General features: G+C 44.1%; 2 protein-coding genes across 2 annotated transcripts in view; both read left to right on the top strand.

Moving 5' to 3' along the window:
- NPM1 (nucleophosmin (nucleolar phosphoprotein B23, numatrin)) overlaps positions 1-13,434 on the top strand; it is a 13,754-nt gene extending 320 nt beyond the window's left edge. Inside the window, exons 2-11 of the mRNA XM_014948253.1 lie at positions 333-412; positions 3,875-3,994; positions 4,990-5,083; positions 5,886-5,989; positions 6,518-6,579; positions 7,067-7,121; positions 8,363-8,449; positions 9,496-9,597; positions 12,014-12,088; positions 13,078-13,434. Of these exons, the coding sequence (XP_014803739.1) occupies positions 333-412; positions 3,875-3,994; positions 4,990-5,083; positions 5,886-5,989; positions 6,518-6,579; positions 7,067-7,121; positions 8,363-8,449; positions 9,496-9,597; positions 12,014-12,088; positions 13,078-13,116 (818 nt within the window). The 3' untranslated portion in view covers positions 13,117-13,434. The remainder of the gene's footprint in view (positions 1-332; positions 413-3,874; positions 3,995-4,989; positions 5,084-5,885; positions 5,990-6,517; positions 6,580-7,066; positions 7,122-8,362; positions 8,450-9,495; positions 9,598-12,013; positions 12,089-13,077) is intronic.
- A 13,193-nt stretch (positions 13,435-26,627) lies between these two features.
- Positions 26,628-27,684, top strand: part of FGF18 (fibroblast growth factor 18) — an 86,644-nt gene continuing 85,587 nt past the window's right edge. The window contains exons 1-2 of the mRNA XM_014947837.1: positions 26,628-26,913; positions 27,210-27,246. Of these exons, the coding sequence (XP_014803323.1) occupies positions 26,882-26,913; positions 27,210-27,246 (69 nt within the window). The 5' untranslated portion in view covers positions 26,628-26,881. The remainder of the gene's footprint in view (positions 26,914-27,209; positions 27,247-27,684) is intronic.

The following is a 27,684-nucleotide window of genomic DNA, read 5'->3' as shown; positions in this document are numbered from 1 at the left end:
GGGGGGGCGGAGCAGGGGGGGGGGGGGTGGGCGGGTCGGGGCAGGCTTGGGCCCCGGGGGGAGGCCCGGCCGCCGAAGCTGGGCATTTCCCCTCCCCCGGGCAGCGCGGAGAAGGCTGGAGGTGGATGGGCTGGTGGCGGATGGGTTTGAGAGGAGCAGGCGAGGAGCTGCTGCGCGGTCGGCGGTAGGCCGCGGGCTCGGCCGGGGGTTTCCCCGCCCCACGTGTTTCTCCCGTGTGCCCGCGGTGCTGTTGCTTCTCTGTGTAAATTGTAAACGTAAAAAAAGAAAAAAAAAATTAACAGCGTGCTTATAATTGAACGGTCTTTTTGTAGGCTGTGAACTTAAAGCAGATAAGGAGTATCAATTCAAAGTAGATGATGAAGAAAACGAGCATCAGTTGTCTCTAAGAACGGCAAGTATTGTTTCATTTTTAAGTTTTAATTTTTAAGTAGTGTTGTGCGAAGTTTTTTTTTTTAGCGTAGAAGCATAGTACGGTTAGAGTTGGAAGGGACCTTAAAGATCATTGAGTTCAAATAAGCCAGGTTGGTCCAAGCTCCATCCAGCCTGGCCTTGATCACCTCCAGGGTTGGGACATCCACAGCTTCTCTGGGCCACCTGGGCCAATGTCTCTCCACCCTCACAGTAAAGAGTTTGTTCCTAGTATCTAATCTAAATCTTCTCTCTTTTAGTTTAAAACCATTCTCCCTCATCCTATTGCTACACTCCCTGGTGAAGAGTCCCTCCCCATCTCTACTGTAGCCCCCTTCAGGTGCTGAAAGGCTGTTAAAAGGTCTCCCCAGAGCATTCTCCAGACTGAACAGCCCCAGCTCTTTCAGCCTGTTTTCATAGGAGAGATGCTCCAGCCCTGGGATCATTTTTGTGGCCCTCCAACCCATTCCAACAGGTCTGTGTCCTTCCTGTATTAAAGACTCAGTACTCCAGGTGGGGTCTCACCAGAGCAGAGGGGCACAATCCCCTCCACTCATTCTGCTGGCCACACTTCTTTTGATGCAGCCCAGGATGCAGTTGGCTTTCTGAGCTGCCAGCATGCATTGCTGGCTTGTGTTGAGCTTCTCATCCATGAACACTCCCAAGTCCTTCTCAGGGCTGCTCTCCAGCCATTCTCTGCCCAACCTGTATTTGTTTGGTTGAGCTTCATGAGGTTTGCAAAGGCCCACTTCTGCAGCCTGGCCAGGTCCCTCTGGATGGCATCCTTTCCCTCTTGACTCCCTAAACTTTTTTTTTCTTTAGTGGTAAGTGCTTTTATCTGACTCTATTAAATAATAAGGCCTTGCTCAGTGTGGGGCATACCATGTCACTGGACATAGTTTCTCTATTGTAAAATAACATAGCTACTGGTTTTGGTGTTGTTTATAGCAAGCAATACAAATCTAGAAAAGTTTGAGAACGAAAGTAAAGATACACTAAATGGAACTTAAGGCCAGAATATACATGCTGATGTCTCTAATGCAATAGTTCAGATGCTACAGGAGAGTGGGGGGGAGGAGGATATAAGATTCATGTATCGGTACCTTTCAGTAGATTTTATTAGAAACTTAGTTTTGGAAAGCTTTTCCATATATTCCCAAACATAATTCAAGTGCCTTTTTTTCCCAGAAGCAGCTCAAAAGAAATTCTAAATAGGGGAGGGGTAATGTTTTGATTTATTGTCCTTAGTGTTGCCCTCTCTGAGGATGTAGCTGGGATATGCTGTCTTTCATTCAGATAACTTATCTAACAGACTCTTTGAGCAGGATACTCCTGGAAATCAGGATCTGTACACTGAGAGTACTTAAATATGTCCTTGAATCTTTCTGCTGCCACAGCAAGCAAGACACAGTATTTCAAGGCTTTTGTTTTGGGCTGAGCATGTTACTTTTGGTTAGCAAAAAGATAATATGTCACAACTTCACAGGAAAGTAATTAAAGAGTTGTAGCATCTCATGTCCTTGAATCTTTCTGCTGCCACAGCAAGCAAGACACAGTATTTCAAGGCTTTTGTTTTGGGCTGAGCATGTTACTTTTGGTTAGCAAAAAGATAATATGTCACAACTTCACAGGAAAGTAATTAAAGAGTTGTAGCATCTCTTTATGGATTATTACTGTGTTTATTTAAATAAAAAGATTCCTTCATGATACCTGGAAACATAAGAGTTATAATTGTGGATTACTTCCTACAGCAGAATTGCTTCCTATAGGAGATTTGCATAATAATGCTCTCCAAACCTATTCACAGTAGTACTTAGACAATTTCCTATAGGCATTACAGCTTTGTGAATCATATGTCTCCAGTCCTTGCACATTATGAAAACTGCAGCCTGGACTTGACAATTACTAATTTGTTCTTAATTAGACTTTCTTTTCAGGAAAGAATATAACAGTAAAGTATGTATAGGACAGATTCATGCAGATTTTTCTTATATCTGAATGTTTGTCATGCAGAATGAAGTTAGTCACTGAGTGATACTTGAGTTGTAGGGCTCTATCCAAGGATCCCATTTTTGGAAAATTAGGTGTAGCATCTTCTGATGCTGTGCACTCTTCAGGGGGGATGAAGTAGACTGGATGGATGCATAACAGTACTTAGTTTTGGGGATTGTGGGGGAAAAAGTCTAATTCAATAACCTGCATTTTTAAAGACAAAAGATGAGAGGCAGGAGAAAGGGGAGTTGAAATACAAATGACAAACTGGAAATGTCTGAGAGGCTTGTTAGACATAATGCAAACAGAAAATGCCTTGGCAAGCAGAGAGAGGAAGGTCACAAATACCTGGTGGCTGATGTGTGCACCTGATAAAAGGCTAGATGTATAAAGATTGACTGATCTCTGTTGGTTAAGATGCAAATGTGGTGATGGACTTGGGTATGAGGTACAGAAAGAAGTGGAGAGAGAAAAGGATAAAAGTGAAAAGGGAGGAGGATTGATGCATGTAGAGGTAGAAAGTGGCATGAGAGTTTCTGTAGGTATCTTTAATGATAGCTGAGAACATAAAAAGGGATGGTCACAGCTTCATTACCTATTTATTGCCAGTGTGCCTGCCTTCAGTGTAGAAATTAAAGCACATGAGTGGATACTTTCCAGATACTCAGTAAATAAATTAAGTGCTGCAGGCTTGCTTGAACTGGTGCACATGACAGGAGTAACTGGGGATGAAGGGCATGCTCTTAAATGCTCTTAAAATTATGCACCAGCTGAATCATTCAGTGCTGCTGCTAACCCCTTTGAGAGGTGATGTCAGAGCAGCAAATTCACCTCCTTAAACTCACAGTAACAAAACTTACCAGGAGTAGTGAATACTATATCCTGGTTATCAAACTGATACATCTGGTCTGGCTCATTATAGCCTGCCTAAAACCCAGCTTCTTGCAGAATGGAAATTTGGGTTGTATGCCTCTGCCTGAAGTGTTTACACCCACATGTTCCATGGAGGGTGGAAAGCTTTCTCTTTATGGGCATTGGCAAAGGAAACAGAGAGCCTTGTTCACGTGTCTTTGGAATAATTGTAGTACTTGGATTCTTGATTTTCACATCTCTTGGATGGTAATCCTGACTCAGTTGCTAGAGGTTCAGAGAACTGGAATTTCAGGCCTGTCCCATGTCTGTCACTCATTTGCCCTCCCTGCAGCTATGATTTTTGAATCTTTAGAAAGTGCCAGACTTCTACTCGGTGTAAGGAATCCAGGCACTTGGTTTTTGAAATGACTCTGGGTCAGCAGCTCTCAGGCTTTGGTCAATTAACGCAGGAGGCATATGCATAAATTGACAGTATCTCAGCAGTTGTTAAAAAGAAATCCTCATTGAACTTCAAGTAAAAAGTGTGTAGTGTGGCAATATTTGGGATGATGCTCAATGTGCGCTGTTCTTTACTTCACAGGTTACTTTAGGGCCTGGAGCCAAAGACGAATTACATGTTGTAGAAGCAGAAGCATTGGACTATGAAGGCAACCCCGTTAAAGTAGCCCTGGCATCTCTGAAAATGTCAGTGCAGCCTACGGTAAGTACAGGAACTTGGAAAACTGCTATAAATTGGGTCTTGGGTGAAGAAGACAACTTGGGAAAGGTTTTAGTTGACTGAATTTTAGGGCAATTGCGGCCTACGGTAAGTACAGGAACTTGGAAAACTGCTATAAATTGGGTCTTGGGTGAAGAAGACAACTTGGGAAAGGTTTTAGTTGACTGAATTTTAGGGCAATTGCGTAGTGGTGGGTGGGTTCAGACAAGTGGCATGTGTAGCCAATACAAGCTAAATATGAAGGATTTTCTTTTTGGCCTGGTAGATTGACTCTGGTCATGTGGAGATTATAGGCTTGTTCAAATTACATAAGTGGCAACTGTAGCCAATACAAGCTAAATATGAAGGGTTTTCTTTTTGGCCTGGTAGATTTACTCTGGTCATCTGGAGATTATAGGTTTGTTCAAATTACACAGGTTTTTAAAGAAGTGATAGTAATTATGCATGTCGTCTCTAAGCAGATGGAATCTATAGCCTATATTGCTTTCTTTGAGCCTGGGATGAGAAAAATCTAGTTTTTCTGCAGGTCCCAAGCTCTTAGGAGATTTTAAAGGTGACTGCTACCCATTCTTCAGTAATGGGCACCCTCGTTGTTGTTCCTGCCATCTTGAATGTAATTTGAATCTGTGTTGTATAAGTGAAATTGCACAATGCTGGGGGCAGGTGTGATGGAGAAAGCTCAAATTGCTATTGCTGCCAAGAGGAGTAGTAACAGATTTGTGGATTGGTCTGGCTTGGGAAATTGTGTTTAAATTACAATAAGCAATGAGAGTGTTGTAGTAAAACCTCTTGAAGCTTATTGACCCTGATTTGACTCTAAACACCTCTGGAATATTCTGTCGAGTGGAAACTTGAAATAACTGTATTAGTTTTGGAGTCTACAGATGTTGGTGCTCTTGATTTTATTTGAATGGATTGCTTGTTAAGCACGCTTTGCCTTGAAAATTTGAATAAATAACAATTCTTTTTTTCCTTAGGTTTCATTAGGTGGCTTCGAGATCACGCCGCCGGTGGTCTTGAGGTTGAAATGTGGTTCAGGGCCTGTTTACGTCAGCGGTCAACATCTTGTAGGTATGTGCTACTCTGGTTACTCATCTGTGATCTTGCTACCTGTCAACACCCACAGGACTTTAATGATGTATCTGGTATCTCAAGCAGTATTTTCTCTAACACTAACCCTCTGAATCTTTAATTCGCTGTACTTGAAGGCGTGAGGTGCCCATAGGTCAAAGGAGTTCAGAGAAATGCTTGCAGACCTTTTCTTGCCTCTTGTTTTGTATGGGTAAGGGGAGTTTGTCAGCCTTGCAGAGTTCTCATTTCTCATTTTAAAAATGGATGTTAGGTTCCTGGTGTTAGTGTCTCACAGCAGAAAGCTTATCAACTGCTTATCAGTTGGGAGTGAGAAGACTGCCCATGAAATAGCTTTGAGTTTACACTACAAAGCCATGACTAGTCTTCTCCTTTGTAGAATTGTTTGAGACTGATCTTTGTCTTGGAAGTTTTATCAAACGAGTCTCCTTAGAAATGAAGAAAATCTCATTCTTCACTTTCTATGGCTTCTTTTCTGTAAGGAGTATTGCAGGCCAGTGCCTGGATGGGTATTCACTCATTTTGGATGTCAGTGTGGTAGTATGTGCGTACAGTCTACTGGAAAAGTTTCTGATCTCAGTGGTTACACTGATCCTAAGAAGCTTCCTTCCGGGAAAAGTTTCTGATCTCAGTGGTTACACTGGTCCTTCATTTCAGCACACCTCAGCAAGACCTTTTCTGTTCAGGTGTGGCTGATACTTTTCTGTTTGCTTCTTACTAGCAATCTTGTTTTAAATATTGTTAAATGAGGTGGATTTTTTACACATTGCCATCATTTTATCAGCATTAGAGGAAGAACCAGAATCAGACGACGAGGAGGATGATACAAAAATTGTGAACACTTCAGCAAAGAGACCAGCGAGTGGAGGAGGAGCTAAAACACCACAGGTACATATATACTTTGTCAGCTTTCCTGCAGATTTTTTGGGGGTTAGATGTTAATGCTGCCTCTAGGACTAAGCAGTTAGATGGCTTGTGATGATTTACTTAATATGTGGTCTGTTGACATCTGTGGGGAAGGATTATTTTGTGCTTGAGTCTTGACAAATACTAAATTACAGAAGTGTAGTTAAGTACAGGTAGTTTCCAAAGCTTTGCTGGAGGGACTAACATGAAGGCTACTTTTATGTGGGAGCTTTGTCCACTACAGTAGCTGAGTGGGTGCAGATTCTAGTATAATTAATCATCAGAGTACTGCAAGTGTTTAAATGCTGTTGAAGCTCTGTAGTGTGGAGGGAAAGGTTCACACATGCTCAGGGTGTGCTGTAAATCTGTCAGTAGCTTTTGACTTGTCAACTGTAACTTGTTGATTTTAAATCGATGAAAGAGAGCCTTGTCATTATCCCACAGATCGTTTTGAATCAAAACTGTTGTTTATTAAGGTGGTATTGACAGCATATGTGATATTTTTTTCAGAAAAAAGCAAAATTAGCAGATGATGATGAGGATGACGATGAAGATGATGAGGATGATGATGAGTACGTATTCTTGTTTTGATGTGTTCTGAAATACAGGGTAAACTTGCAGACATAACTGGATGTTAAGTGAAGGAGCTACTTTATCTTGGCTACAAAAAAGGCATAATTACCTCGAGTTTATCTCTGCAGTGCAATCTAAATTAGTGCTATGCAGATATGACATACTGGGTTATAAAATTTAGTTTCATGTTACTCATTAACTTCTAACAAATGTAGAATTTCTTTTTAATAGTAGTGGAAATCCTAAGGTGTGTGTCTTCAGTATTAAAGCAGAAGGGAGGACATTTAACTGCTTTAACTTTAGTGAACTTTAGAGTATTTCGCCTAACACCTTGCCATGTGTTAAAATAAGGTATAAGGTAGACTTGGGAAGATGGCTGGTTTCCTTCATGAGTAAAACATTTTACTGGGAGGGAGAAGACTAATTCCTAATGTGGCTAAAGCTGTGGGTATGAATCTTGAGTTGTGGTGACCTTTCTAATTGTAGGGATGAGGATGACTTAGATGATGATGAGGAAGAAATGAAAACGCCAATGAAGAAGGTAAGTGATGTATACACACACATTGTATACCTTTTTCACCTGTGAAAGATTGAACAGCCTGTTTAATGAACTTGAGAGGAAGTGAGTGATAACATCAGATGGACTTAATACCTGCATCTGAGTTTATTCAGAGCAAGTGCTAACACCTCTTTATAGGTATTAATTAACTGTCCTAATTTTAAGTCATCTTTGAGGATTCACACGAAGACCCCTGAAGCAGAAGCAAGGGGAAGCTCTGTTTTCATAAGTGAGAGAGCTGCTTAGGTTTGAAATCTGCATTTATTGTAATGCAGAAGCTTAATTGAAGTGCCCTCTTGGCACAATATTCTGTTTTATAAAGGGCTAGATAGCGGTACAAGGGGTGACAGCAATAGGGCAGGTAGTGCCTTAAATCAATGAATTTAAGCACAGCTATTCAGAATGTGTGAATAGGATGCTTTTGATTTAGCTTAGTCTGTATAAAGAAATTATAATAGGACATTGGAATGCTTCAGTGTGAACTGAACACAGTGTGAACACGCATCCAGTCCACATTGCAGAGGTGTGGCTGGGTTCTTACCAGCATATGTATGCATATGTACAGTTGTAAGACTGGTGTGATCTCGTGTAGCGTACAGCAAGCAAAATCCTGCTCGAAGACGTGGGTTGTCAGTTCTGCGTGTTGTGAAAAAAGGTCTCTTTAGCAACCTAACTTGGAATAAAATCAGGATCTAAATGTGGGAGCCCATTGGAGAGGGTTCACTTCAGGCAGCCGGATGCTTGGATGTGAAATCACATCAGCCCTTTAGTGCCATCTGGTGGTAAAATAAAATATAAGACAACTTGGCAACTGCAGAGGTAGAAGGTAGTCATTTTTTTTAACTTAGGTAATTTGGCTTGAATTTGTATTTACGTATGTGCTGTTTAGAAACAAATGTTTAATGTTTTACTTCACTATATGCTGCTCCGTCCTAATGAATTTCTATAGGTGATAGTGCACAATAATTTAAGGCCTGATAGCAGGAAATTGGCAGGTCAGATTGTCTTTATCTGATCAAATCTAGTGTGATTGAACAAAATGGTCCCTTGATTTATACAGGAATGTAAGAATCTGATTCTTAAATGTACATATGGTATTGCTCACACACAGCCTATTTAATATTTTTTTTAATGCCAAGCAAGAGGTAATGGTTGTGTTTGGACGATTTTTTTTGTTTGTTTTTCATTTTCATGGCAAACGAACTTAATTGTTTTCTTTTCAGCCTGTTCCTGTTTCAGGAAAAAATATGCAGAAAGCAAAGCAAAATGGAAAAGACTCTAAGCCGTCCACACCAGCATCTAAATCAAAAGTGAGTGAATACAAATGAGTAAAAGAAATGCTTAGTATTGCTCACACACAGCCTATTTAATATTTTTTTTAATGCCAAGCAAGAGGTAATGGTTGTGTTTGGACGATTTTTTTTGTTTGTTTTTCATTTTCATGGCAAACGAACTTAATTGTTTTCTTTTCAGCCTGTTCCTGTTTCAGGAAAAAATATGCAGAAAGCAAAGCAAAATGGAAAAGACTCTAAGCCGTCCACACCAGCATCTAAATCAAAAGTGAGTGAATACAAATGCTTGTTCTAGTGTGGAAGCTAATTTTCTTGCTCAGCAGTAACTTTAAGTAGTGTACTAACTGTTAAGTTAGGTTTTTGACTCTTAGTATGAAGCGTGCTGGGGGTACTATACAAGTGTTTTTTTGTGTAGCTGCTTGTACAAGGGGATGAGTGCCAACTATGCTGCAGTATAGCAGGAGTCTGCTGCCAATAAGGAAGTCTCACTGATCCATTTGAGAACTAAGACTTTGCTTGTTGAGTTGTGTTGTAGTTGTCAGGCTTTCCTATGCAGCTTCTTTATGTATAGATACATGAAATACTAACATATCAGTAACTATAGTAACTTCAAACTTAAATGTTCTTTTCCTTGTCTCAGGAATGTGTTAAATAAGATCTAACTTCTGTGACTTTTTGAAAACTATGTGAAGTATCTATTTGATCTAGTTGTCAGGCTTTCCTATGCAGCTTCTTTATGTATAGATACATGAAATACTAACATATCAGTAACTATAGTAACTTCAAACTTAAATGTTCTTTTCCTTGTCTCAGGAATGTGTTAAATAAGATCTAACTTACATGACTTTTTGGAAACTATGTGAAGTATCTATGCAGTAGCTCTTTTATTCTGTATAAATTCTACAGTAGGTTTTAGTATTCTTGTTTTTAATAAACTTGCTGTTGTATAATTCTGTATAAATTCTACAGTAGGTTTTAGTGTTCTTGTTTTTAGTAAATTTGCTGTTGTATACAAAGCAGCTTTATGTATGTGCAAGTTCCTAACAAAAATTAATAATTTTCAGACTCCAGATTCCAAGAAGGATAAATCTCTAACTCCAAAAACACCTAAAGTCCCTCTGTCGTTAGAGGAGATTAAAGCAAAAATGCAAGCATCCGTAGATAAGGTGAGTTTTTGGAATTTCAGAAATGGTTCCATATCACTGATTGCTGTGCTGTTGCCAGAGCGTGTTGCTGTTGAAGCTCACAGAATGCAGAAATTCACTTGGGCCAAAAAGAATCTCTCTACTTGTGAGAAACAAACTCTTTGTTTTTGTACTCTTGCAGTAGTCATTAATAGTAATTTGGCATTTCTTAGTGAACTGTGTCAGTTAAAATAGTTCTAACTGGTGTACACATTTTGGTAGGCAACTGGAGTAAAGCTTGGCATTACTTGGTATTAAAGCAGGATCCAACCCAGATATGCAGTTGCTTGTAATGCTGTGTAACTTCCAGAAGGGGGAGATAGCTGCTTGTGAGATGCATTAAGGACTCAACGAAGACCTGGAAGCATTTGCTTTCTGACATAAAGATCTGAGGTTAATTGAGTGTCTCAGCAGTGGATGCTTCGTCTTCGAAGGTGACACAGGAGTCACTCAGCTTTTGGTTGCTGTCAGCTTTGACTAGCAATTCATGGTTATGCATATGAGTAGTATTCTTTGCTGGTATTTAAATATAAAAAAGAAAATGGTGGTTTAGTTAGAATGCCTGGGTAAAAGTGTAGCTGATTATAGCAATTTTTTGCCCCTTAGCTAAGTTTGGAAACTTCTGCTAGCTGGGGTGCAGATTCAGTCCACACCTTTACTACAGAATAGGTGGTAGTGAGGACATGACATCTAGATAATGCCATCATCATGTCCTCACTACATGAGGATATCTAGATGATGCCAGTTCTGGTTTTACTTTTCTATCTCGGGAGTGTGCTTGTAGATAATAATAATGTGACTGAACTAGATTCTTTCTTGGAGACTTATTTTTGGCTAAAGCCTATGCTTATCTAGGTGCTATGAAGAATTTTGGGTTTTTTTAGTTTGGTCTGAGATGATAAACTTTTCTCTAGTCATCTAAAGAATTAGGAACGTCTTCTGCTTAGATTCTTGATGTTTTGAGGCAGTTTTGTCCCAGGAATGCAGAATAAGGCAATAAGTGTGTAAATATAGAGTGGACACAGGGTGGGCAATGACAAGTTGTGATCAGGACTGAAATGCATATCACTAAACTGTGAACAAAATCCACGTGCTCATCCACGAGTGATGGATGGTGTGATTGTCCTAGGTCAGACTGACCTCTTGGGTCTAGTGGGTGCTAGGCTGGGGTTTTTTGCATGACTCAGAGGAGCCACAGTCAACTTTTGGCAGAGTCAGCAGAAATGGCTGAGCTGCTCACAGTAGAGAGATGTCCCTGTGGAGGGGAGCGTGCAGACCAGGTAACTGGCAGGCAGCTTTAGAATATACTGTTGCTGAATAATTTTTACTGCAAAATGTTATGTAAGCACAAATATGGAGGAGCAATAGCAGACACCTTAATGTAATGTTTGCCAAGATGGTGCTAGAGCATACCTGAGTAAGGCAAAAGGTTTGTGTGTTGCCATATACAATAGCACTCCTAGCAGCAAGTTACAAGCTTTAAAAAGGGGAGCTGCTGTATTGTGTAGTAAGGAGATGGCAACAAGCTGATAGAAAAGCAACACTGCTTGACAGAATCCAGGGGCAAGACATTGTTCAAAGCCAAGCTTTCTGGTAGCACTGTTGCAGTTTCAAATACTCCTAATGTAGCTTTGTTTCTTTTGAAATTGCTGTTTTCTGCAATGTGCCAAGTAGCAGCTAAGTGTACTCTCATAATTGGCTAGGTACATTTCAACTGATGTACCTGAAAAATGAGAAAAATATTACTCATGGAACATGTGAAAGTAAATCAGTGTATCTTAAAATAGTGTGCTGTATTATTTTGCCTGGAGATAAAAGATGCGAAGATAAACCTAGATCCATTAATTACTGAATCCACTTTGTATAATTGAGTATGTACAGATCCAATTTAAGAGATTGAAGCAAACATCTCTAGAACAGCTCTTAAAATTCCTAGATTTAATGTACTAGAGTGAGTTTTAAAGGATAGGTGGGAGAGCAGTTAAATTTTTGCTATAGAGAGCTGAAGTCAAAAACTTAGCTCTGAAGGATAGTAATGTCTCAAGGTGCATGCTGCAGTAAAAATCCATAAATGTGGAATGAGTTCTAGTATCTGAATAGCAGAATGTTGACTGCAAACAAGGTTGTCTTAAGTGGTGAGTGCTTGTGGTTGTGTTTTTGAGCATGAGCAAAGATGCTTGTACAGCCATTTTGGTATGTAGGCACTTCTGTAAAAAATACCTGCATACTGTAGGGAAGCAAACTTTTAAAAATAGTTTAAAAACAGATTGGTTTGGGATGTTGCAAGTTAAGTTCAGTAAAGTTCTATGTGTATTGCTAAGGGTTCAAGCTTATTAAGTTATTTATTGGAGTTGTTAAATGACCTGCATACACTAAAGCTTGCTTTTTTTCAACATAGGGTTCTTCCCTTCCGAAGCTGGAACCCAAATTTGCCAACTATGTTAAGAATTGCTTCAGGACGGAGGACCAGAAGGTAACTGAATTTATTGGAACTTGATAAGGTCCAAAAACTTTTATAACCTGACTTAGAGATTCTTTTCCACTTCTTAATCTTTACAAGCTTGGGACTGTTTCAAAGGGTTACAAACCACGAACAATACTTCAAATTAAATAAATGGGAACGGTTTTAAGGGTTTAGTTGGCTAAGATGGGAAAGCTAATATTTTATTACATTTTTCCAGCTTTTATATGGTTGGTAAATTATCTCTTGCTTACTAAACCCACAGAATTTTCCTTTTGGCACCATATTGGCTAAGGAAATGAGCTGTGGTTTTCCTTGCTGCTGAATTTGGCCACCTAGGCCAGTCTGCTGTTCAGCCTTTTGTTGGGGAGGGTGTCTGGGAGGGGGAACTGTTTTGCGATTGAGATTATGGCTTTCATGCTACATTTTCTCCCAAAATCAACTGAACTCTTACAAGAGGGCAAGCCAAAAGGTGGTATCAGGAAGCGAGTTTCTGAATTAGTTATTACTCGATGTAGACTAAGCTAAAATGTGTCTTAGATTTCCCTATCAAAATTCCTGTAAGTTAAAACTTTCTTCCAGTGACAGAATTCCTTATGCTTTCCTGCTTCCTTCAGTGGTTCAGAGTAAACTTGTCTGATAGACAAATTGATAGGTTCTTGAAAGAATGTTTAAAAGCAGTTAGCCTCAGCTACTGGAGTTGGTCTGACATTAGCCAGGGTAGGCAGAGTTCAGCCAATATTTGCCTAGCTGGTCCACACCCATCCTCTTGCTTACCTTCACTGAATTCTTACTATTGTGACTTACAGTGAATAAGTCTTCTAGCAGAAGGATCTAATGTCTTGCTTTTAATTTGATTTTGTCTGAAAGAAATGTTTTGGTTTTTTTCTTTGTTGTTGTAATTTAATGTCAATATTTTGTGGAGTAAGTGGAGATAGTAAACTGGAAATAATTAGAAAAAAAATGGATTTCAATTTCTAACTTTTTGTGTACACTTCCAGGTCATTCAAGCTCTCTGGCAGTGGAGACAGACTCTGTAAGAAAAGAAAACAGTTTAAACAGTTCATTAAAATCTGCAGTCTTACTTCTGTAACCATTATTTGGCTGTCCTTTTTACAAATGCTGAAAGAGCTTTCCCTACCATGTCTGATAAATGTCATCCAGATTACCTTGCCAAGAATGTGTTGTCCAAAATGCCTGTTTAGTTTTTAAAGACGGGACTCCACCCTCAGCTTCATTTTAAGTATGTATGGAATGTTTTGATAAGGCATGGTGGTGGTGGTGGTCAGACAAATGGAAATGGTGGGGAGACTAAATGTACGTGGAAAAAAAATAAAATTTAGTATTTTAATAAAGTACTATCGTTTCTTTTTTCTATGGGTTGGGGGTAAGTCTGCATACTGAACCCGGAAGATAATGGGGTTTTAAAGTTCTTATAGGAGCTACTGCTATGTTTTTTAGCTGCTTCTCTTTACCAAATACACATCAGATAGTTTCATTTATGTTGTCAACTTTAGTCCCAATTCCATGAGCTTTACAGCTACGGAGCAGATGATTGGTGAGAAGATTTAAGTGGTAAGCAGGGCTTTATTCTTGTCTGGAAGTGACCACTAATTATATAATTGCCTAAAACAGCCTTTCCTGCATCTCGATTTCTGACCTGCTTCACTGCTCTTTGGTTTATGGTTTCTCTCTAACAACTGAGTTTGTAGGGCTTGTGACTCCGCTTGTAAAATGTAATACTTTTGATTTGGGAATTGCTGGCTGTGCTGTTCCTTCTGAGGGGCTACAGTCTCGCCTAATGACTCCTGTGAGGGTTTTGTGGGGAAGAGAATTCGCTTGAACGCTGAAGGGTGTGCCTGGAGAGCTCACCGAGGGAGATCAGTGCCAGTGGATACATTCCTGGGAATGATGAGGAGCTAATCTCCAGCAAATCCCAAAAGCTCAGAGGGGGCAGGTGGTCCTATCACGATTCCTTGGGGTTTTTTTCTGATTGTTGCACATGAATGAGACTAAGAGGCTGAGTTAAAACAAATTTTTGGACCATTGGTTGTCATACGAAGTAGAAATGGCAAGGTATAAGGGCTCTTTCAGATGATGGGGAGGGAAAACGTGGATATCATGCCTGGCACTGAACTCTTCCTCAAAGCTCTTGTCTAAATGCTGTATCATTTCAAATGCTTGAATGCTGTGTCTGTGTGTAGTAACTGCAGTAATGGTATGAAGACAGAAAGAATACTTTAAACATTTAAGCAGTTGTATGGTAACTATTAAACTGATTTAATCCTATGCTATGTGTGACAATTAATGCAACTGGTTTCTGTTTTTCACAGCAGAAAAATCTTATTTGAGAGCAGAAGGGCATTAAAGCAGGCTTTGCCAGGTTAAGGTTTTTTTCCCAACTTGAGCAGCTGAGCTTCTACAGCAGTTACCTTCACAGGACATGGTAAAAACCTTGGTGTTGTGCTAATTGGGCATGGGGTCTTTTAATTTTTACTGGATATTCTTTTTTTTTCCCCAAGTTGCTTCAGAAGCAGAATGTATAACTTGATTTCTAAAACTGTCACTGGAAATACTTTTATAAGGTTTGCTAGTATAAAGACCTTAGTTTCTATAGTTGAGATTATGGGCATAATGGAAATCAATACAAGTCTCCAGAAGCAAATATTTCAGTTTTGGAAAAACAGAGCCAAGCAAAGTGCATGGTAGAGAAGCAAAACACAGTGCAGGTTTAGTGTCAAAAATTCATTTAAGCTTGAGAATAATTGCAGCATGTGAAATGGCAGAATATAAGGGTTTGAAATGCCTGTTTCGGTGGGGTTATGTCAACAGATGATGTCATATGCACAAGTGAGAGCAAATTTCCCTGGTGAAATAGAGCTAATGGCACAGACAGGCTTATTTAAGCAAAATTGCCCTCAATTTTGGCTGAAACAAGTGAAAATTGTACAGTAATTTCAGTGAGACTACCCGGCCAATAAAATATGCAGAGTATTAAACTGGTAAGAAAAGGCAGGGTGTTGTGTGCCTATAGGTCACTGGGGGAAGCGGGGCCGTGGGGCGCAGAGCATAAAAATGATAACTTTGGTTGCCTTCCTTGCTCTGTTTTCTGACAGTTCGCAGCTCTGGCTGTGAGCAGGGGTCAGTGTGGCTGTCCCCTGCCCTGCTCCGGGCTGTGTGGATGTCTGCACCATCCCTCCCAGCAGCAGAGCTCCCCCCTTCCTGCTCCACACACTCTTCTCCTGTTGGGAATGACCACCCCATTGCTCCGTGGGGCTGCTGGGCCAAGCAGCTGTATCTGCTGGGATGTCCACAGGCAGCTACCAGTTCTTGGACTTCTTCAAGTTCTTTGAGCGCAGTCTCAAAGGCTGAATGCAAACATATTAGTTAAGCTCAGATGTGAAAATACCTGTTGAAGAGAGACCCCAAATAGCAGACATGGGTTGTTGAAGTACTGTTCTTGACTTTCTGCAGAGGTGACACAATGTTTTTTACCATGGTAATGGCATGATTACAACAAAGCGTAACGTTTTGATATTTCTGTTGAGGGTTGTGTGGTCCTGGTCCTTGAAGATGACTTATTTGAGAACGTGGAGGTACATAATCAAGTGTATTGATGGAAATACAGGTTCTACCATGGGAAAATGATTCTCCTTCCCTTACAGGGTGATAAAACACCTCTCCAGGTAGCTGTCCTCTCTCTTTCCTCCATGAATTTCTCCCCTTGCTTTGTTTCCTGTTGGAAGACCCTTCTGTTCCTTGCTTTTCCCATGCTTTGCTTCCTCCTGTGGGTGTTTGATTCCTTACAATGAGGAGGTGTGGGTTGGTGTTCCCCAGGAGAGGACATGGGGAAGGCCATGGAGCCTTTCGGGGAGCAGGCAGGGTGTGCAGCAGCACTGTCCTCTTGCTGCAGTGTTGGCTGCTTCATGCAGATCTATTTTGCCTCCAAGTCTCCGGTGTTTCTGGTTGTCTGATTTCAGAGGAGGTGATAATAGGATACTGTCCCTGCAGTAGATCAGCCTTCTCCAGCTTCAGGAGATCTTGGTCTGTGTCTTATTCCTTGAGGTGTTCAAGAAAAGTGTTTGTGGCCGCATTAGGTCTGCCTCAGGGTTCTGTTTGCCCCTGTGGATCAAACTGGGTTTCCAGAACAGTGTGTCAAACCCAAGTGTTGTGGTGGGTATGGGGCTCTGGTAGGTTGCCTGTGCTCAGGTTCAGCTTTCGGAGAGGAACGGCCCAAGCATGGCTGGCAGGAGGGTGGGAGGGAGCGTGTGTGGGCTGAGGTAATGGAAAACAGGGCCAGGATGGGTGGTGGTTCTGGGCTTCTTGCCACCCAGACAGTCCCTCAGGGGCTAAGTTCATGCTGGAACATGCTCACTTGTCCTCTCCTCTAGAAATCTTGCCCAGATACCCCAAGCTATGTCCTGTCTCCTTCCAAAGTGCCATTATGGACTAGCAGCCAGACTCTCCCAGCTTTTCCTTTTCTCTTTCCCTGTGGAACAAGAACATAGATGACTTACTCCTCTTTCTGTTTCCCCAAAGAGGAATTAAGGACTGGATCCTACTGAGGAAATGTCATCGAAAAAGCTGCAAATGGGTTGGGTGGTTTGGAGCGAAGCGTTAGATGGAGCGCCTTTCTTCCCTGGCCTTGTCAGTAGGTCCTGGCAAGCAGCAGCGAGCGCAGTTGGTTGTGTTGAGTGAGGTTTGGAGGTTTTGTGATCTGGTATTTATTAAGGGTTGCTTTGTCAGAGTCCTGGCTCTCGTAATCTGAACGAGGAGAGCTGAGCTTGTGTGATTGTGGGCACGGGAGAAAGGGGGTTCAGGGCTTTCAGGTGTGTCTGAAAGGGCCTGGCTGGTCCTTCCTCTTGCCAACAGCAGAGGGAATCCCCTACTGTCCACTTGCTGGTTGTTTTTTATCTACATTTACACTTTGGGGAGCAATTCTGGGTTGTGTTGGATCAGCTTTTTGTTGTTTGTCTGTTGGGTTGTCTTATGCAAGTGGATTTTAAGCCATACCTTATTTGGACCAAATTGATGAAATATATTGTGTTAATTACGGTGACTCTTCTAATCGTATTCATGCATGGCCTGTGGTCAGGTGTATGGGGATGACTTTTGCTCTGCTCCTTGCTTTCTTCAGAAACTTTCTTTTCCCCTTCTACCGCTTTTACCAGCTCTCCCTAATTGGGACGAAACAAAGAATGAGAGTAATGAATTTAAAAAAAAGAGGAAAAAGTAGTTGAGGGTCAAAAGTGAGAATGGGAAAAAGAGGACCCTCAGTGGGAAGCTCAGAAGAGGACCCACCACAGTGCCTGCCACTTCCAGAGGTCAGAGCAGCCCAGGGAATGGGAACCAGCATACTTGAGGGGAAAGGAGGGAACATAATTAGGCCACTCAAAACAGAATTGATGCACCTGGGTTCATCTTAGACTTAGTGTTTGGTTTATGCTGGTGCTAGAAACAGTCTTTTTTTCAAACTGAAGGTTATTTTGTTAGAAGGGTCCTGCAGTCTTACTCAAGATCCCTTCGACTAATTGCTGGGGCTTGCAAGCCTGCTGAGCCCAAACCAGTTCTGTTAACTTAGTTTTTGGTAGTTAGGGGAAAATTAGTTCCTCTTGAATGAGGTTATAAATTTTCAAAGCTGTTTTCGAATTAAGCCTCAGGTTTTTTAATTGATTTTTTTTTTTTAATGAGAAATACCTGCAGGGAGAGTTGAAGGCATACTGTAGCTTCTTGAGGTACTCTGTGTTTCACTGCTGTAGCCACCTTTATCTGTGCCTGGTCTGTGTAACTTTTCCTTTAACTCCTTACATTTGTTCCAAAGCTTGTAATTGTGGGTTTTTTCCAAGAATGTAGCTGTTCCCTTTAGGTCAGTGGATGTGTGTGGACACTGGGAACAGTGGACAACTACAGCTAATAGGTAAAGCTTTCAGTTTAGTATTAAGGCTACTTCTAGCCTTTAGGACACTCTTCCCTGCCCTTTTAACTCTTTCCAGTACTTTTAAGCATTTTCTTCAAATTCTCCCCATGGAAATAGGTTTTAACTAAATGACACACCCACCCCCCAATAGTTAAGGGTAGTAACATGGTGCGGAATCACCATAATGAAGGGGATCCATCACTTGTGACTTCCAGACACCACAGAAGGACAGGGAGATTTAGGGGATCTTTGGTTTATTTTTGGCGTCTCAAACTAAGAGAGATGCTTCTGGTTGTTCCTTCTAGGTAGTCCTGTCCAACTCATCCCCAGTTCTACATCTTGCCACAGCCTTCTCCTTGCTAACTTGGTCCATCGCTGCTCCTCAGGCTTCTCTGTCTTAATTCTGATCCTTACTGGTTCCACTTCTGGTCTGTTCTGCCTATTGCTCTCTCTTGAATACCTTTGCAAACGTGGTGCTCCTGCATGAATTCATTCCCCCTTCTATGTTGCCTGGCGAAGCATCCTTGAGAGCATGTCAGAGGCTGGTGCCCTCATTTCAGGCTTGCTGAAAGAATGCTGGTGGTAGAAGCCCAGCCCTGCCACTGCAGCTCAAAGTGGATGGAGCATTCAGCTTGTAGGGCTGTGAGATGCTCATGCGTGCCCCACAAAAATGCTATCTCCAGAGATGTCTCTTTGCTGACCTGTGACATTGATTTTCCAGAAGAATGCCATGTTTGGGTAATTTTTTATGTAAATGGCAGACAAGATGGACCCACACATCTGCTACACTTGAGTTCTTGCTCTGAAGTGTGGTGTGACCTACAGCTCATTTTCAGAAGGATCAGTAGAAACATACTTTGTTTTCAGCATAGTTTTCTGAAAGAGCTGCCCCATGTCTGCCTCGAGGCCCACCTTGAGTTGCTCCAAGTTGCTCATTGAGTTGTGCCATCACTTGACAGTCATGGGGGGCATTGAGAGTTCCAGCACATGACCTTCATGTCCAATTTCTTCAGTGCCTGCAGCTGTGTGTGCATCAACCCTGAGGTGCCCCAGGGGTGGCACATGCCAGTGGTGGGAACACGTGTGGTCATGCAGCCTCCGTGTGAGGTCCTGCCTGTGAGATAGCACCCGGAGGGGTGCAGGGGCAGTGGGCAGGAGCCCACAGTGGTGGTGTGGAAAGGGATGGGTCATCCCAGAGAAGGGGCTTCTGCAGGCGAGGGTTGAGATGGTGACTTGTTGGAGACAGCTTAATTCAGGAGACTTCAGTCAAAGAGGTTTATGTTTAAGAGCTGTTGAGCTGAAAAGCTCCAAGTTAAGGAAATATTAAGTTTTGAAGCTTAACAGCTTGCAATTTTATTTTATTTTTTTTTTTAGGGAAAAATGAAACCATGGAGGAATATAAATCCAAGAAGCCAAGCCTTAGGATTTAATGCAGTGCAAAGGCTGGAAAGTGGAATTTCCCACTGGTTTGTGTAGGGTTGTCTGCAGAAGTTTGTCTGCTCTTGCCTGCCTTCAGAAGCTGCACACTTTCAGAGAAGAGCTGCAGTGCTCCTGGGTGAGCAAGGGTGGGACCAAGGAAAGCCCATGGGCATCCTTCCTGTGCAGGACACCAGAGTAGGGATGGCCAAGCTGAGGGACATGGGGTGGGGACATGCATGGGTTGAGGGGCCCAGGCCACCAGAGGTGGGCTCCCCAGGAGAACAGCGTATTGAACTAGTCCACTTGTCTCTCCTTTAGCTTGAGATGCCCATCACTTTCTGTGATTTCGTTTTCCTCATTCCTCTGCTGATAAAGCACTGAGATTTATTTAATGAGTCTGCTGGAGCTTTCAGAGGAATCTGAGGTCTCGGTTGCCAAATTCTATTGAAATTCAGGAGGTGTTTCGGTGGAGAAAACCCTTTGCAAACCCTGAAACATTGGCTGCTGAATGAGAGGCTTTGTTAGCTTTTTTTCTTATGAAGTAATGGTACACATCAGAGTAAGGGTGGTAGTATGTGTATAGTCTAGAGATGGAAGAGATGTTGCCTCTGTTCCCAAGAAGTCCAGAAGAGCCATCAGGTGAAGAAGTTCATGGGGAGCACCCCTGCTGTCTCTGGAGTCAGGATGGCCAGTCTGCAGTGCTGGGCTGGCTGGTGGTGGCTTTTGGGCTTTCCTGGCCACCTCTGCCCTGCCCAGCTCCCTTCCCTTCCAGTCCATGGAGGGCCATCCCAGTTTGTTGTCCCTCTTATTAATGTTACAGAGTGAAAGGCTGCCATGCTTGATATCCTATTATTTGTATTTCCTGATTTTATATTACTCAATTATTCTGTTATTTTATATTTGTTTATATTTGGTGTGCACTGGGTGCTTTTTTTAATGTTCATTCTCCAAGGCAGGAGTTCTTGGTGGCCAGAAGAGGCCTCCCTTGGTCGTGGCAGGGGAAACTCCAGCAGAGCTGGGCTGATACATTTCTGTGAGCTCTTGCTCTCACCATTAAGGAACTTCTGATCATTCCTCACAGCTATTTTCTCCTTAATGCTGAAGGATGGATGTGTTGTGTTTATCCAGGCTCCAGATAGAGACCTTCACCTCTTGCCAGCTGGGCTTCTCAGCAGCTATTAAATAGTAAAATGATGGGGTCGTGCAACACCTGTGTCTCAATAGGGTCAGTCTTCAGGTCTCTTGACTAAGACCCAAACCCACCCAGGTCCTGGGTCACTGCAGGGGGTTGGTGTTTCTGGATTTGTGGGGTTAATGTCTCTGATTCCTGGTGCTGTCCCCACTGGCTGGTGTGGCATGGTGCAGTTACCGTGTTCTGGGGTGGCATCCCATTTGTGGGGGCTTACAAAGCCCAGTCCAATGGTCACAAGCTAAAAACTCAATGAGCATAAGGCACCCAGCAGCAAAAAGTGCTATTTTGGGTTCTTTTTTTAGTGTAGGAAGGCTCTGATACAAGTGTTCTGATTTAGTGTTACAAACGCTTGGTGTGGGAATTCAGCGTTTCTGCTTTTACGCCTTTTTGGGGTGTTTTGGCTCATTTCCTACGCTTCCATGCATTTTTGAAGTCCAGGCAAGCAGCAGAGCCATTGCAGACACACGTGGGGTCTGCGGTGGTCTCCCTGGCCCTTCGTCTGTCTCGGGGCTCGGTTGACTCCCAGTGTAAAAGCTGGTTTGGGTTGCTTTTGTTCCTCCACACATGGTTTATGTCCAGGGAGAAACTTCTGTGTGCTACAACCTAAATTCTGCCTGGAGTTTAGTGATAAGCGAGCCTTCCCTGTGCCTTTTGGTATGCAGTGAAATCTGGGAGCTCCAGGAGCTGAGCACTGGCTCCCAGCATCTTTCCAGCTGGGCACCTCGCTGTGGTGAAGTGAGGTGCTGGGGACCAACCATGGCTGCTCTGATCTGCCCCATACTAAGGTTCCTTGCTGGGCTCTGTCTCAGGGGAAGCATTTTCATTTAGAAATTACACTTTTGCTTGTTAATCTTCTGTATGGCCTTCCCCTTATTCTCCCACGTGTGAGTATCAGCGAGGCTGTTGGCCATACTGCCATCTGCCATGCTGATGACTTGCATGAAAGTTCTGCAGGTAATTCTCATCTTTAGATATTTATATGGCTTTGTTCTTCCAGGGCTTTAGAAACCCCAGAGCTTTGTGTCCTGATTGCTTTCTCTTCACCGTGTTCCACCTGCAAGGTTGTGACTGAATGTCATGGTGCTAAGGCTTAAGTCCTGTTCTCCTGGGTATCGGCTCAGGGTTGTTTTGAGGTGGTTCTTCTGTCAAATGGCACTAATGGCAAAGCATCCCCTCCCTCCCTCCCTCCCTGCCTGTCCAGGCTATGTGGCAGAAGTGTTTCTAAAATCCCTTCTTCCATCCCTTTCCATCCCTTTTTACCTTGGGATGGAGTTGCCTTTTTGTGTGACGACTGGATACGGACAGAATATGCCCCGCGGCCCTTCTGGAAGTTGTCTTTCCCTTTATTGAGAGTATAAGATGTAGAAATCCTCCTTGAGTTTATTTTTGGTTGAAAATGCTTATTTGCTTTGCTTGAAATAAGCTCATTTGCTTATTGGAATGATCCAAGGCTGGAGATGCGGAAGGCGATGGGAGCGAATGGTATATGGGTTCGCTTGCTCATGGCAGGGCTGAGATGTGGAGCTGAACTTGGTCTTTGTAAAACATCAGCCTGGGCTTTGGGGCTTTTTCTTTTTCCTTTAAATCTGGGATCTAAAGGCGTGCCAGGTGCAGCGGGGCCGCGTCCTGCGCCAGCCTTTGCTGCCGAAGGGGCGTCCAGTGGGTGGGGAGGTTTCCCACTCAAGCATGCTGCTAAGTCCTCGGGTCCATTGAAGGGGGTTTTTTTCATGCTCTGTGAAACGTCGGCTCCTTGGGCGATCTGAACCACTGGAGCAGGGCAAAGGGAAACTCATTTCACCGGGGGCACCTTCGCAGCCCCGCAAGTGAAAAGGTCATGCTGCTCAGACTTTGATTTGAGCTGCTGAAGAGCAGTCACTAATCCAATAAGCCACCGAGGCGCTGTAGGACATAGTCTTCATTCAGGCGTCTGCATGGGTGAGCGCGGGGCAGTAACCCTGGGAGATCCCAGGGGTGGCCCTGCAGTGCAGAGACCCTGCCTGGCCCACATCGTACTCTAATAAAACATTGTGAGCTCTTAGGAACGTGCTGCGCTGGCCTTCCCACCCTGAGTATGCCCTAAGAAAAATAAACACCTGAAAATAAAGGTGTTCGTTTCCCAGCGGGCTGTGCTGGCTGGGTTTGTGCTGGGAATCAGATCAAATAGCAGCCTTCAGCAGTGGAGCAATAGGCATGGCTGCAGAGCTCTTTATATTATATATATATACATACACACATATATATTCATGACAACATGCAGCTAAGTGATATTTCTGCTTTTACCCAGATACATGTGAGCTGCCTCATCTATTTCCTGTGCTCAGCTGCATTCTTCAAGGCTGATGGCGCGAGATTCACTTAATATCGGTATTATTCTCCAGGCAACTATTGGGATTTTAAAGATGAAAGGGCTTTGCCAGATTACCGAGGCACAAAACGTGGATGTAGTTTAAATATAGAACTTGCCTGTGATCACAAATGAAATGTTTTCGTAATTGAAAAAAAAGAAAAAATCCAATGTGCCCTCTTTAAAACACCCTCCCCCAGGTGTTGCCCTGGTGGTTGTCACTGTTGGAGGTGTCCAGGTGCCTTTTTCTCTGTGCAGATCCCTTCTGGACCCAAAGTTGGGATGTGGTAGTGGGAGGCAGCATCACCTGTGCTGGGTTTTTCCATGTGTAGCTCACAGCTCTGCTGTAGCTGTTGTGATTTTCCCTGCTGTTGGGGAAATTGGAATTATAAACATGAGTGGCAGCTTCACAATTTACTTTCCTACCTGTGCTGCTTCCACCTGAGCGCAGCAGCCCTGGGCTGGCTTGGGTGTTGGGCAAGGTCACCAGTCGCTGTCTAAGGAGCCTTTTCTCAGAGGTGGGTGATGGGGCTGCCACTGTGCAAAGCCCCAAAATGGTGGGATGGGTGCTTGTGGCACTTCCCATCCCTTCCCCAGTGCATCACCAATGGTGTTCCTACATCAGACCGGTCTTATGAAGGCACAGTAGAAAAGCATGAGCTTCCCTTCAGATTCCCATTTGCATCACTGGGCTCTACAGGTGTAAAACATCATCCTACTTAAAGACCCTGAGGTCATCGAGGCCAGCCTGTGTATTGGTAACTTAAAGCAGCTGATGCACTTGGTGTGTTGAAGGCTGCTCGTGTGGGAGAGGGAGCAGGTCATGTGTGGGATGCTTTGGGTTTGAAAACCTCACCAAGAAATCCCGACTTCTGTATTACAGTTGCTGAGTGTTTTCTGCTCTCATGGAAGGAGGGCAACGTGGTGCTTTCAACTGGCACAAAATGTCACCTGTATGAAAGGGTGAGCTTTGAGGCTTGGCAGGATGAACCTAAAGCCTAATGGTAACGGTGCAGCAGCTTGGTGCCATCACGGCAAGGATGGGGGGACCAAGTGTCAGGTACCTACTTTCCGTCTGGATCCTGCTTCTGCAAGGGTAAGTCGGGCTGGGAACAGAGGAAGGTGACATGGGATGGTGGAGCAGGTTGGTTTCATCTGAGGATGAGGAGCTGTTTCTGGGACAGTTTGGACCAATTTTCTGATTGCGCTGAGGTTTCGTGATCAGGAAAGCTGAGAAGGAGTGATCAAAGCTCGTGCTCACCAATGATGATGAGCAGCTATGAGTGTCAGGGAGGAATTAATGCCTTCTGGCTTTGCAGAACTGCCATGAGCATTGAGCAGGGTCTCCTTGGGTGGCAGATACTGGACCTAGTGGGGTGATGGGCTGATGCATTTGGAAACGCTGGGCTTGTCCCCATACCATGGGGTGCCTTTCCTGTGGGTGACTCAGTAGTGCCCGAGGGCACAACGTGATGTAGGCTGGGTTCCTCCCCACCCAAACTGCTCTGGGGAAAAGAGACACTGGTGAAGACTGGGAATGTACTGGAGATTTTCACATCTCAAATGCTCTTGTGCTGTGAGTCCCCAAATTCTCTGTCTGGTTGCTGTGTGGGCATCTCTGTGAGCTCCACTTGCAGGGCTTGGGAAAGCAGCTCTGATGGTCTTGTCCATCCTTGGAAGGAGCCTCCAGCTTTGGCAGGGATGTGTGGTGCCGCTGACGTTGGTGGCGTCGGTAATTGAGAGCGGTTTGGAATTTTATTTTTAACTTGTGGATGCATAAATGAGAATATTGGATGTATCACGTGCATGTATGAGTGCTGGAAGTTTATTGAGAACTTGCTTGGGTCACTGTTTTCAAACTTCTTAACGTTTTCTGTGCCCTTGGGCCTGAAACTTTGGGCCGAAAACCACTGTGCTGTGGTGTTGGAGGGGTCTCCAGGGATGAACTCCAGGGATTAAAGATGCTGCTTGATTTGGGGCTGATAACATAGTGGGGTGGGGAGGGAGTGTGTCAGTCCCCACAGGGGACTGTGGGAGCAGCGGGGCCCAAGGCTCTGGTGGGGAGGGAGTGTGTCAGTCCCCACAGGCTGGGAGCAGCTGGGCCCAAGGCTCCGCTGTTACTGGGGTGGAGAACTTTGGGAAGCTCAAGAGTTCTGAGCTGTGGTTCTGTTCTCACTTAATAAGGTGTTGACTGATGTTGGGCTCTCTTTGGAGAGTTCTGCTGTGCAGGGAGGTTCATGGTTCCTGGCGTTTTGTCTGCTAGAAACCCCGAATCCTGGGCTGTGTGGGGAAGAGTGTGGCCAGCAGGTCAAGGGAAGTCATTCTCCCACTCTGCTCTGCACTGGGGAGGCCACAACTGGAATCCCGCGTCCAGTTCTGGGCTCCCCAGTTCAAGAGGGACTGGGAACTGCTGGAAAGAGTCCAGCGAAGGGCAACAAAGATGATTCAAGGATTGGAGCATCTCCCTGATGAGGAAAGGCTGAGAGAGCTGGGACTCTTTAGTCTGGAGAAGAGAAGGCTGAGGGGAGACCTTATCAATGCTTATGAGTATCTCAAGGGTGGGTTGAAGGAGGAGGGAGATGGATTCTTTTCAGTGGTTCCCAGTGAGAGGACGAGGGGCAACGGGCACAAGTTGGAACATAAGAGGTTCCACTTGAATATGAGGAGAAACTTCTTTATGGTGAGGGTGGCAGAGCCCTGGAACAGGCTGCCCAGGGAGGGTGTGGAGTCCCCTTCTCTGGAGGTTTTCAAGCCCCACCTGGATGCCGTCCTGAGTAACATGCTCTGACAAGCTCTGGGTGGTCCTGCTTCAGCAGGGGAGTTGGACTAGATGATCTCTATGGTCCCTTCCAACTCTAAAAATTCAGTGAAATTCAGTGAAATTTGCTTTCAGGGATGGGCAGACTCTAAAAATTCAGTGAAATTCGGTGAAATTTGCTTTCAGGGATGGGCAGCGAGTTCTGGCGCGCTCTCACCCTGTCAATTTTTTATTTTTTCTTAAAAATAACCCCAAACCCGAAGGCCTGAGGGCGGGTGTGTGTGTAGCGCGGGGCGGCGCGGAGCGGAGCTCGCCGGCGGGATCGCTCCCATGTCAGGGCGGCGGTGGGGGACTGCACTCCGCTAGCCCGAAGCCACTGACCTCCCCCCTCTCCTCGCCCAGCGATGTATTCACTGCTCTCAGCCTGCACTTGCCTGTAAGGATTATGGCATCTTTTTTTTTTATTATTATTTTTTTTGTAATTTTTTTTTATTACTATTATTTTTAAAAACTTTCATTTCGGAGGCTCCGGTTGCGTTTTCCTTGCGACCAGGTGGTGAATCGGGACCCGAGCCTTTTTTCTAAGCAGAGCATCGCTCTGCGCCCTTTAAAAAAAAAAATCGCAAACAAAAACAAAGCAAAAAAAAAATTAAAAAAAAAAATCAACTTTAACCATTTTACCGCATCATTTGATCTTTTGTTGTTTTTTTTTTTTTTTTTGCGGGGGCTGCCCGCACCCAGGGTCCCGCCTCCCCCGCTCCGCGCATCGCCCCGCGCATCGCCATGCCGCCCGCCCGCAGCGCGGGGCGCGGAGCGGGGCGCGGAGAGGCTTTCTCCGCCTCGGGGGGGCGGCGGGGGGGCACTCGCTGATGATCGGAAGTTACTGACAATAAGCACCTTCATCCCCCCCAAAGGCGGAGAGAGAGAGGAGAGAGAGGGAGAGGAGGAGGAGGAGGAGAGACAGGGGGAGAGGAGAGCTGATGCCTAAGCGAGTCACTCGGAGGAGGCAAAGCGGGCGGTACCACAACTTCTCGGCGGCGCGGAGCGGTGCGGAGCAGCGCGGGGCGGCGCGGAGCGGAGCTCGCCGGCGGGATCGCTCCCATGTCAGGGCGGCGGTGGGGGACTGCACTCCGCTAGCCCGAAGCCACTGACCTCCCCCCTCTCCTCGCCCAGCGATGTATTCACTGCTCTCAGCCTGCACTTGCCTGTAAGGATTATGGCATCTTTTTTTTTTATTATTATTTTTTTTGTAATTTTTTTTTATTACTATTATTTTTAAAAACTTTCATTTCGGAGGCTCCGGTTGCGTTTTCCTTGCGACCAGGTGGTGAATCGGGACCCGAGCCTTTTTTCTAAGCAGAGCATCGCTCTGCGCCCTTTAAAAAAAAAAATCGCAAACAAAAACAAAGCAAAAAAAAAATTAAAAAAAAAAATCAACTTTAACCATTTTACCGCATCATTTGATCTTTTGTTGTTTTTTTTTTTTTTTTTTCTCCTCTCCAGATGTTTACATTTCCTGCTGCTGTGCTTTCAGGTACAGGTACGTGTCCTTTCCGTCCTCTTTTCGCTTCTGGGTGTAAAATAGAAACAAAGGCGGTGTGCTGACCTCCCGGTGCCAGGCAGTTTTGGCTAGGGCTTTCACTTTTCTCTTTTTTTTTTCTTTTTTTTTTTTTTTTTTGTTGTTTTTCCTCCCCTCCCTCCCCCCCCACTCTAGTTTTTATAGCCGTATTAAACCGATCCCTGTGCCAGATGCTGGAGTGTCAGTGGGATCGGGGCTGTCCCCGCTCGCTGGGCTGTTTTTGGGTGCCCTTTTTATGTGTGTGTCTGTGTATGTGTGTGTCTGTGTATGTGTGTGTCTGTGTATGTGTGTGTGTGTGCAGCCGGCAGGGTTGCCCCCCGGTTGCTGCGGGAGGGTTGCGGGCGGGGTGCGTGGCGGCGGCGCGGCCGCTAGGGGGCAGGCGAAGCGTACCGATGCGGG

The sequence above is a fragment of the Calidris pugnax genome, unplaced genomic scaffold (assembly GCF_001431845.1).
Source record: "Calidris pugnax isolate Ruff unplaced genomic scaffold, ASM143184v1 scaffold27, whole genome shotgun sequence".
Lineage (NCBI taxonomy): Eukaryota > Metazoa > Chordata > Aves > Charadriiformes > Scolopacidae > Calidris > Calidris pugnax.
This window is presented reverse-complemented; position numbering and strand designations above follow the sequence as displayed.